We start from the raw sequence: 12,129 nt of genomic DNA, 5'->3' as shown, positions 1-12,129 counted from the left end.
CCATGCACTACCCACGAACCCCCTGCCAGCTTCACTCCATGGTCCTGAGTCAGAGCAGCCCCTCCGCTGCGGCCATCACTAACCACACACTCCATGTGGGCCAAGAAATCTATACCTTGCCATCGAACCCTCACCATCATTAGCCCCATTTAACAGATAGACAAACCGAGGCTCACAGAGGTGACACCACCTGCATGGGTTCCACAGTTGGGACATGGAACAGCCAGTCTGGAGCCCCAGTTGTCAGAGCCCAAGCCCAAGGTCTCTATGCCCAACAAAAGGCAGCACAGGACACCCACATTCCCCACACTGGACCCAGAAGTGAAAGGCAGGTCAGCTTGGTGACTGGGAGAGTCACCCAGCTGACCTGAGACAGGTGAGCATTGTTCTGCTCAAAATCCTTGCCGTGTGGCCCTGGGTCAGCTGTGCACTCATTGTGAGTCTCAATTTCCTTAACCCTTAATGGAAATAAGAAAAGTGTCCGCCTTGTGTGTGGCCATGTGGGTTCCTGTACCTTAAATGCTCCTCCTTCTCCCTCTGTTCCCACCCTCTCCCCCAAGAGGCAGAGAGGGCAGAGGGAAGAGCGGGGCTGAGACACAGGCTGTGAATCCCAGCTGCTGTGGTACCTTGGGCATGGAGGCTGTACCTTGCTGAGCCTCAGTCTCCTCATCTGTAAAGTGGGCACAACTGCCCAGGATCTCTTTAGTCTCTTGGCACAAAAAACATTCCATCTACAGTAGCTGGTATAAAGGTAGTCAGCAGAGCAGGGCTCCCCACTCAGCGCATGCTGATGCCCCAGCTCTCTGCAGGGGGAGGCTCTGATCCACCTATCTCCCCCAGATCTGAGGAGCCAGTTACCTGGGCTTGACGTAACCATTCACAGAGAAATCTGAGCGCTGCTGGAAGTCGGCTGTCCCTCGGACCCGGATGCTGACGGCAGCCGAGACATTGAGGGTCAGCCGGGCTGGGAGGCCAGACATGGTGGGAAAGGTGAGCTCTTGCATTGCTAGGTTCAGCCTCCGGTTCACCTGCACCTCCTGGCCCTGCAGTCAGAGAACCGCACAGTGCACGTGACCCCCTCACTCGCCCCTCACGACCCTCAGACAGAACCTTATCATTGTCCCCAGTTTCCAGAAGAAAAAACAGAACCCCAAAACAGATAAAAATAACCCAGCTGAGCCCATATAGCTAGAAACCGGCAGAACTGGGGTTTGAACCAAGACGGGTTACTGCAGGTCATAGTCAGAGGTCAGGCATCCAGGCCCATCCAGGGTGTGGGCCCACCGTACACACCTGGTACAGGGCACTATTCTATCACGCCCATTTCACAGATGCAGAAACTGAGGCCACGGTAAATTCAACAATATGCCCAAGGCGGTAAGCAGTGCAGCCAATTTTTGACCTTGGGCAGTCTGATTCCAAATTTCATGCTCTTGAGTCTGAAAGTACTTTAGTATTCCCCCAGAGCATCAAAGGAAACATCATCAGGTCAGATGGCAGGGATGGGCCAAGCCCAGCCTGAGGTACCTTCAGGAGTTTGATGGCAAGCTCAGCCAGGTTCAGGGACTGGTGCGTCACGTGGCTCCCCATCACCCCACAGTTCACAAAGCTCAACTCATGCCCGAACACCTTCATGCTCAGCTGACATTTCAGCGCCTGCCGCTCCCCGTGCCTCCGGGCCACCTGTGACCAGGAACAGGTCTGGCTTAGCCGGGCAAGGCACCTGGACCTTGGAAGGGGGAAGGGGCAGCTGGAGAGAAAGGTCAAGGGCTTGTGGGGTTCAGAACAGGAACTGCAAAACTCATGGTCCACAGGCAGAACCTGGGACATATTTTCTTACACCTGCACAGTCTACCCAACACCCAGTGCAATGCGTGTGTATAAATAATAGAGGCTTTTAAAAATCCAGGCTGAATATGATCCAGCAGTATAGCCAGACAAAACTGCAATTCAAAAACATAGATGCACCCCAGTGTCCATCAGCAGAGTAATGGATAAAGATGTGGTACAATGGAATACTACTCAGCCATTAAAAAGAATGAAATAATGCCCTTTGCAGCAAACCCCAAGTTCATGCCCTTTGGATGAACCTAGAGATTGTTATACTGAGTGAAGTTGGTCAGACAGAGAAAGACAAATATCATATGATATCACTTACACGTGGAATCCAGAAAAATGATACTAAAGTGAACTTATTGACAAAGCAGAAATAGAGTCACAGATATAGAAAACAAACTTATGGTTACCAGAGGGGAAAGGGGGGTGGATAAACTGGGAGATTGAGATTGACACATACTGCTACATATAAAATAGATAATTAATAAGTAACTATATATAACACAGGAAACTCTACTCAATACTCTGTTAATACCCTATATGTGAAAAGAATCTAAAAAAGAGTAGATATACATATATGGGGGTTTCCCTGGTGGCTCAGCTGGTAAAGAATCCACCTGCAGTATGGGAGACTGGCAATCCCTGGGTTGGGAAGATCCCCTGGAGGAGGGCATGGCAACCCACTCCAGTATTCTTGCCTGGAGAATCCCCACGGACAGAGAAGCCTGGAAGGTTACAGTCCATGGGGTTGCACAGAGAGTCGGACATGACTGAGCAACTAAGCACAGCACATTCACATGTGGAAAGCTGAGTCACTGTGCTGCAAACCTGAAACTAACACTATATTGTAAATCAGCTATGAAAGTGAAAGTCGCTCAGTCGTGTCTGACTCTTTGCGACCCCATGAACTATATATAGTCCATGGAATTCTCCAGGCCAGAATATTGGAGTGGGTAGCCTTTCCCTTCTCCAGGGGATCTTTCCAACCCAGGGATCGAACCCAGGTCTCCCACATGGCAGGCAGATTCGTTACCAGCTGAGCCACAACAATAAACATTTTTGGAAAAAGTTGCAAAGCTACAGAGAGCTCCCACGCACCTCAGCCTGTTTCCTCCACTGTTAGCATCTTACACGACCAAGACGCACAGTGAAAACGAGGCAACCGACACCAGCATGTTATTAACTAAACTCCAGACTTTATTTGGGTTTCACCGGTTTTTCCATTCCATCTTCCTTCTGTTCCAGGATTCAATCCAGCACCACGTGGTGTTTAGTATCATGTCTCTTCACTCTCCTCTGGTGTGTGACAGTTTCTTGGTCTTTATATTTCAGGCAGTATGTATTTTTAAAAATTTATCTCTACTATTTAAAACCTGGGAGATTTTATATAAAATCCAGATACCCAGCTTCTCAAAAGAAGAGAAATATTGGCCTGTCTCCCACTGCCCCCCAGTCTCCCCCTCCCCAAAAGGGCAACAGGCATTCAGAACTGAGCGGTGGCTGCCAGTGAGCCGAGGCCTAAGCTGCAAGCCTGTCTACCACAGTCCCCACCATGCCCTACCATCTCTCCAGCACACAGGCCAAGGACTACTGTCACTCATCACTGAAGAAGTGAAGTCGCTCAGTCGTCCCCGACTGTTTGCGACCCCATGGACAGTAGCCTGCACCAAGCTCCTCCGTCCATGGGATTTTCTAGGCAAGAGTACTGGAGTGGGTTGCCGTTTCCTTCTCCAGGGAATCTTCCCGATCCAGGGATCGAACCCAGGTCTCCCGTGTTGCAAACAGACGCTTTACCATCTGAGCCACCGGGGAAGTCCCACTCATCACTGCACTTGTGCAAAATATATCTTGCAAAGTGAACATAAGAGCGAGAAGACAGGACTTTCCCTGGTGGCACAGTGGTTAGGAATCCGCCTGCCAAGGCAGGGAACACAAGTTCAATCACTGGTCCAGGAACATTTCACACGTCACGGAGCAGCGAAGCTGATGCGCCACAACTACCGAGCCCATACGCTGCAGCTACTGAAGCTCGCGCACCCAGAACCTGTGCTCCGCAGCGAGAGAAGCCACCGCAGGGAGAAGCGAGCACCGCAGTGAAGAGGAGCCCCCACTCGCCGCAACCAGAGAAGGACCGCGCACAGTAGCAAAGACCCCGAGCACCCAAAAGTTAACTGACTGATTAAAAAAAAACCTAAACCAAAAAGAGCCTTAAAAAAAAGTGAGAAAGTAACAGCCCAATTGTGTTATTCTAAGAAATTGTGGGATTGTGACTCTAAGAAAACACATTTATATCCAACCCACAGCCCTCATTCAAGTTACTTACTGGCTTCAGATTTAGTCCAAGAGGCTTTTAACGGCAGGGACCACACCCTGATCATCTTTGTGTTCCTGGGCTGTGTGGGGGTCATGGCTGATGGTTAGTGAGTGAACACATGAGGAAATGCCTCAGCCACCACCTTGATCACCCCCAGATGTACATGGAAATAACATAACACCAAGAGAGGACTAACAACCTCAGTATCCATTGGTGGGGAAAAGGTTATGTAAAGTAAGGTCCCCACCCACAGAATGGGTATTAAAATGTTTGCATACAGTAAGTTTTCAGGAAGAAAAATACTCAAGTCCTAGTATCAAGTGGGAAACCAGAGGAAGCACGCATACACACAGCCCTTGCCCAGCAAGTCCACGACTGTGCACACATGGAACAAATGTATCCACAGATATTCACCAAAGGGACACACGCAAGAACATGCTACCTGTAACAAGCCAGAAACTGGCTTCAAAACTGGGTAAGGACATTGCCAACAGTAAATGGATAGCTGGATAAAGAAACTGTGGTGTGTTCACACCATGGAATGCTATACAGCAAGGAAAATGAACAAGCTGTAAGTACACACAGCAACACAGATTGATCTCACAAACATACTTTAAGCAAAAGAAGTCAGACACAAAAAAGAGGATGTGGACAGCATTATTCACAATCGTCATAAGATGGGAACAACCCGAAAGTCCATCAGTGGGGAAAGGGACATGCAAAATGTGGTTCATCCATACAATGAATATTATCCAGCCTTAAGAAGGAATGAAGCACAAAATCAGACACATAGGTCAATGGAACAGGTAAACTCACACACCTAAGATCAATTAATCTATGATAAAAGACACAAGAATATACACTGGAGAAAAGACAGTCTCTTTAGCAAGTGGTGCTGGGAAAGCTGTACAGCTGCTTGTAAATCGATGAAGTTAGAACACATTCTCACATCATACACAAGAATAAACTCAAAATGGCTTAAACACTTAAACATAAGACATGACACCATAAAACTCCTAGAATATAGGCAAAACATTCTCTGACATAAATCGTAGCAATGTTTTCTTAGGTCAGTCTCCCAAGGCAAAAGAAATAAAAGGGAAAATAAACAGGACCTAACCAAACTTAGAAGCTTTTGCACAGCAAAAGAAACCATAAACAAAAAAAGAGAAAGCCTATGGACTGAGAGAAAATATTTGCAGATGATGCAATCGACAAAAGATTAATTTCTAAAATACATAAATAGTTCACACAGCTCAGTATCAGAACAACCTAGTCATAAAACAGGCAGAAGACCTAAAGAGACATTTCTCCAAAGAAGACATACAGATGGCCGACAGGTGCATGAAAAGATGCTCAATATCACTAATTATTCAGTCAATTCAGTTCAGTTCAGCTGCTCTTTCTTGTCCGACTCTTTGCGACCCCATGAATCGCAGCACGCCAGGCCTCCCTGTCCATCACCAACTCCCGGAGTTCACTCAGACTCACGTCCATCGAGTCAGTGATCCAGCCATCTCATCCTCTGTCGTCCCCTTCTCCTCCTGCCCCCAATCCCTCCCAGCATCAGAATCTTTTCCAATGAGTCAACTCTTCGCATGAGGTGGCCAAAGTACTGGAGTTTCAGCTTTAGCATCAGTCCTTCCAAAGAAATCCCAGGGCTGATCTCCTTCAGAATGGACTGGTTGGATCTCCTTGCAGTCCAGGGGACTCTCAGGAGTCTTTTCCAACACCACAGTTCAAAAGCATCAATTCTTCGGCGCTCAGCTTTCTTCACAGTCCAACTCTCACATCCATACATGACCACAGGAAAAACCATAGCCTTGACTAGACGGACCTTTGTTGGCAAAGTAATGTCTCTGCTTTTGAATATGCTATCTAGATTGGTCATAACTTTTCTTCCAAGGAGTAAGCGTCTTTAATTATTTTTTTAGAGAAATGCAAATCGAAACCACTTCACACCATGCACCTTAATGTTTATAGCAGCAACAGCCAAGATATGGAAGCAATCAAAGTGTCTACTGAGAGATAAATGGATTAAGAAGATGTGAGATACACACACACAATGGAATACTACTCGGCCATAAAAAAGAATGAAGTAATGTCATCTGCGGCATTGTGAATGGACCTAGAGATTATCATACTAAGTAAAGTCAGACAAAGACAAACATCGTATGATATTACTTATATGTAGAATCTAAAAAATGATATAAATGAACTTATTCACAAAACAGAAAGAGACCCACAGACATAGAGAACAAACTTATGGTTACCAAAGGGCAAAGGGGATGGGGAGGGATAAATTAGGAGTTTGGGGTTAACATATACTCAGTACTATATATAAAATAGATAAAAAAGAGGACTTACTGTACAAAATGAAAGTGAAGTCACTCAGTCGTGTCTGACTCTTCGCAACCCCATGGACTATAGCCCACCAGGCTCTGCTGTCCATGGAATTCTCCAGGCAAGAATACTGGAGTGGGCTGCCATTTCCTTCTCCAGGGGATCTTCCTGAAGCAGGGATCGAACACAGGTCTCCTGCACTGCTAGCAGATTCTTTACCAGCTGAGCCAAGAGGGAAGCTCCTAAATTTTGTATTTTTTGGTTGCACCATGAAGCATGTGGAATCTTAGTTTCCTAACCAGGGATTGAACCCTCATCCCCTGCAGTGGAAACACAGAGTCTTAACCACAGTACCACTGCAGGGAAGTTCATGAAGTTCATTCAGGGAAGTTGCTGTATAGCACAGAGAAATATACTCAATATCTTGTCATAATCTATAATGGAAAAGAATCTGAAAAAGTGCATATGTATACACACACACACACACACACATATAACTGAATCGCTTCGCTGTACACCACAAACTATCACATAACAAATCAACTATACTTCAATTAAGAAAGGAATTATTTGTGCGATGGAAAAAAAGAATGAAGTACTGATCCATGCTATGACACAAATAAACCTCAAAAACATGCTCGGTGAGAGAAGCCAGACACAAAAGGCCACATATTGTGTGATTCTGTTTATAAGAAATGTCCAGAACAGATAAATCCATCGAGACAGAAAGCACATTCATGGTTGGCAGGGCTGGGAAATGAGGGGACGGCACGTGACCACTAACGGAGGTGGGGTCTCCTTGGGGTGACGAAAATGTTTTGGAACTAGACAGATGTGGTCGTTGCACAATGCTGTGAATGTATCACGTGTCACTGAATTGCATATTTTTAAACGGCTAACTTTATGTTACGTGAACGTCACTTTTTTCCCAAAAGGGTACATGTAAATGATTCTATTTACATAAAGTTCACAAAAGGAACTAGATGTGACTTCTACTATCAACCAGATTGAAGCAACAGGGACTGAATTTACCTCCCGGTGTGGAGCAACTCGAAACTCAGATGAAACAGATTAAACAAAAGTTCCCAAGACATTAGACACCACCAGGCAATGCAAGATGGTGAACCCAAGAAACAGGAAATAGCAAGTGAGCCTCAGCTCCCCGCCTGGAGGGAGTTCAGGCTGAGGGGCTGGGAGGGTAACAGAGTGCGGCAGGGCAGACTCTTGGAGTTACGGATCTGGGAGCCTGGGGAGACCAAGGTGACTGGACATTGCAGGGCAGAGGACAAGAGGGGAAAGAGTTGCGCAGAGAACTCTGGAAGTCTCCAGAGGGTTCCAAGAATCTCTGTAACACTGCTTTAGGCCAAGACTTCTTAGATGTTAACACTCAAAACACTACACATAAAAAAAATGGATAAACCTGACTTTATCCAAATCACGAATGTCTGCTCTTTAGAAGACACTGCTGGGACTTCCCTGGGGGTCCAGTGGTTAAGAGTCTGCCTTCCAACGCAAGGGACGTGGGTTCGATCCCTGGTCAAGAAACTGAGATACCACATGCTGTGAGGTAACTAAGCACACACACCGCAACCAAGAGAAGCCCACTACTGCAGCTACCAAGCCCGTGCACTCTAGAGCCTGGGTGCCGGAACTAGGGAAGCCTGCACACCGCAGTGGAGACCCAGCATGGCCAGAAAAAGACACTGCTAAGGGAATGGAAAGACCATCCATACCCTGGGAGAAAGCATTTGCAAGTTACACAGCTAACAAAAGCCTTGTGTTCTGAATAGATCAAGAATGTTTGAAACTTGCTCTTAAGAAACCAACCCAATTTTTTTTTTAAACAAAGGACAAAATATTTGAACATACACTTCACCAAAGATGCATGGATGACAAATAAGCACATGAAAAGATGCTCAACATTAGCAGCATTAGGGAATAAAGCCACGAGATACTACCGCACACTATTAGAATGGCAAAAACTAAAAAGTCTAATCCTACCAAGTGTTGGCAAGGATGTGGAGGAATTAGACCTTTCCTACACTGCTGGTGGAGATGCAAAATAGTACAACCACTTTGCAAAACAATTTAGCTATCTCTTAAAAAATTAAACATATGGTCCAGCCATCCCATTCCTCAATATTTACCCCAAACCTGAAAACATATGTTTACATGAAGATTTGTAATGGTAAGTCAATCCAGTATCTTGCCTGGAAAATCCCATGAATAGAGGAGCCTGGCAGGCTACAGTCCATGGGGTTGCAAGAGTTGGACACATCTTAGTGACTAAAACCACCACCATGTACATAAATGTGCATAGCAGCCCTACTTGTAATAGCCCCAAAACCGGAAATAATGCAAATGTTCATCAACAGGTGAATACTTACACGGACTGAGGTCCATCCCTACAACGGAACACTACTTGACCATAGGAAGAAATAAACTACTAGTATACCCTGCACGATGGATGAATCTCAAAATAATTACACTGAACAGAGGGAGTGAGGTCAGAAAGCAGCACATGCTTTACAGAAAAAAAGTATATGCTGCATGATTCCATTTATGGAACATTCCAGAAAATGCAAACTCGTCCATCGTGACAGAAAAAGCATATCACAATAGGGGGGCAGGGTTGGAGCAGAAAGAAGGGATTAAGGAGACTAAGAAGCCTTTGGGGGTGATGGATATGTTGATTTAGTTGATAGTGGTTTCATGGTGTATTGCTGTTGTCTCTCAGTCACAAAATCATGTCTATCTCTGCAAGCCATGGACTGTAGCCTGCCAGGATCTTCTGTCCATGGGATTTCCCAGGCAAGGACACTAGAGTGGGTCACCACTCCCTCCTCCAGGGCATCTTCCTGACCCAGGGAAGGAGCCCTTGTCCCCTGCACTGGCAGGCAGATTCTTTTCCATTGAGCCATCAATGAAGTCCCTTCAGTGCTTACATATGTCCAAACTTGTCAAACAGTATGCGTCAACACTCTAAACACATACCATTTATTGTAGGGCAATTACACCTCAACAAAGCTGATTTTTTTTTTTTTTAACAAAGCTGTTTTTTAAGGTTACTCAGTGCTATTAGGAGTCAGAACAGTGGTTGCTTACCTCTGGTTATGGGTGGGTAAACCAGAATAGGGAGGCAGAAGGGTGCCTCTGGGGAGCTTATGAGGGGTCTGGGTGCTGGTTACAAGGATGTTTCACTGATGGAAACACACTTCCAAAGTGGGCACTTTTCTATATCAAACGGTTTTTCAAAAGATGATATATCAAATGGTTTTTCAAAAGAAGGCAGGCTAGCAGCTCCCTGCTGAGATCTGGACCAGCAGTTTGCTTCTGTAAGGGGGTAGGGGTGGGAGGGAAGGGTCAGAGTTCATGGACACCTGCGTCCCCCAGTCCCAAAGCCCAAGCTGGCGTCTGACGGGGGGTGGGTGAAATGAGGTGGGCACAGGTGCTTCCCTTACCTTCTGCTGCAAGTCTCTCATCCTTCTGGACCTTTCTCCTGGACAGGCTGGGTTGGCCGGTGTGGGCCCTGGCTCTGCCTCTGGGGGCTCCTTCGCCTGGGCTTGTCTCTCCTCTTCCTGCCCCCAGAATGACTTTGGGCCAAACAGCCTGCGGGCCATTTCCTCAGCATTTTCCAGCCGGAGCCCCAACTGGGAAGGAAAGTCAGGGGCTCAGGGGACAGTAACGTGGTTATAATAGTAACCAAGAGCTGTGGGGTTGGGAGCTTGAACAGGGGGCTCCAGGCTCCCTAGGGCCCATCTAGGCCCAAATGTCAAGAGATACAATCTCAGCTCCCCATCTGCTTGGCAAATGACACACAGCAAGAATTCCGACCAATTCTTTGAGGCCTGGTTCAAATGTCACCACCTCTGGGACGCCTTCCCTGAATTCCCGTATCACCGGCTCCATACATCCCACCCCCAACCAAAGTTATTACCCCTTCCTCTGAGTGTCAAGCACAATACTCCAAAGTTACACTCAGACTAATTTATGTGTCTCCCTGCAAGATCTTGAGCTCCCTGAGAGCAGGGACCTGTGTCTCACTCACCAAGGGCACTCAATGCCTGGTGAGATGGTTAATTCTGTCTCTACGTGACTGGGCAGTGGGGTGCCCAGATATTTGGTCCAGTGTTATTACAGATGTTTCTGTGAGAGCATTTTTTAATGAGTTTAACATTTACATCAGTGGACTAAGTCAAGCAGATTGCCCTCCATAATGAGGGTGAGCCTCATCTAATCAGTTGAAGGCCTGAATAAAACAAAAGGCTGCCCTTCCTCCAAATAAGAGGGCATTTCTCCTCCCTGACTGCCTTCAGACTGGGACATTGGTTCTTCCTGTCTTCAGACGGGAACTCCACCATCAGTTCCCCTGGGTCGGCCTGTCAGCCTCTATAGCCCTATTGATTCTACTTTTCTGGAGAACCCGGACTGATTCTCAAAATCTGATGGATGAATGAATGAGTCCTTCCTTCATTCCATCTACCTATCCATCCACCCATGTGTTCACTCATTCTTACATCGTTTCCTTCCGACCTCTCATCTAGATGTCTATGAGAGCATTTGTAGAGAAATTACCAGAGGTTCAGCCCTTGGCAGATCTCAGCTCAGGTGCCCAGCAGGCAAAGTTTGGATGGTAAGTCCCCAGTTCTCCATAAATTAGAAAGTGCTGGGATAGGGCACAGAGCACCCTCCCTCAGACAGGCTCCAGGGACCTGGGGGGAAGAGATGGAAGGGCCCCAAGGTATTACATTACTTCAAAGCTTGCTGGGCACATGACCTCAGAGATCATCCCTCTTCCATTGCTGCCCCTTACAAATCATTTTCCACATTCAAACTGCGTGTCACTCCCCAACTTGAAACCCTTCCTCAACATGGTCCTGCTCCCTCCCTGAGTTCCCATCTTACTATTCTCCTCTTGTTCTCTAATCTATTTCTGTTCCTTAAACACACCAAGCCCTCTGTCATCTCAGGAACGTTGCACACACTGCCCTCTTTCCCCCTGGAAGGTTCTTCCCTCAGTTTTTCACACGGCTGCTCCCGCTCATCCTTCAGATCTCTCAGCTCACTACTTAAAGTTGCCATTGTTCTATGGACGTGTCTACCCATTTCTTATCTGTCTATCTCTCTGGGCTGTGAGCACCAAGAAGGCAGGAATTGTATCTCTGCATCATCATCATATTCTCCGAGCCCAGCGCACAGCATAGTACCTGGCACATGTTAGGTAGAAGATGGATACTGTGCAGTTGATGACAGGTTCACAGATGGATGCATAGATGGATAGAAGGGTGGATAGATCAGGAAGAACAGATGAAGAGAAAGGTGGGTGAGGAGACTGACAGATGTATGGATGGGCAGAAGGGTAGATGAATAAATAGTGGATGAGAGAGTAAACGAAGAGATAGTAGGGGTAAGTGAGTGAATAGATGGGTGAGGATAGAAGAATGGATGGAAAGATGGATGGATACAGATGTATAAACATACGGAAGAGTGTGTGGACAGATGAGTAGGTACGTAGGTATTAATAAACAGGTGGATAGATGGGTGGATGACTGAAAGAATAAAGATGATCGGGTGAGAGTGTAGATGGAGAGATGGGTGGGAAGATACATAAATGGATTGGTGGATGAGAAGGATGG

At 46.6% G+C, this 12,129-nt stretch overlaps 1 protein-coding gene across 1 annotated transcript in view; it reads right to left on the bottom strand.

The window, feature by feature from the left end:
* The window catches only part of LOC138076182 (uncharacterized), a 168,243-nt gene that overhangs the window by 124,087 nt on the left and 32,027 nt on the right, over positions 1-12,129 (bottom strand). Inside the window, exons 16-18 of the mRNA XM_068968400.1 lie at positions 9,955-10,143; positions 1,528-1,683; positions 859-1,043 (exon numbers count right to left, since the gene is read on the bottom strand). Of these exons, the coding sequence (XP_068824501.1) occupies positions 859-1,043; positions 1,528-1,683; positions 9,955-10,143 (530 nt within the window). The remainder of the gene's footprint in view (positions 1-858; positions 1,044-1,527; positions 1,684-9,954; positions 10,144-12,129) is intronic.

This window comes from Capricornis sumatraensis, chromosome 3, assembly GCF_032405125.1.
Source record: "Capricornis sumatraensis isolate serow.1 chromosome 3, serow.2, whole genome shotgun sequence".
Lineage (NCBI taxonomy): Eukaryota > Metazoa > Chordata > Mammalia > Artiodactyla > Bovidae > Capricornis > Capricornis sumatraensis.
This window is presented reverse-complemented; position numbering and strand designations above follow the sequence as displayed.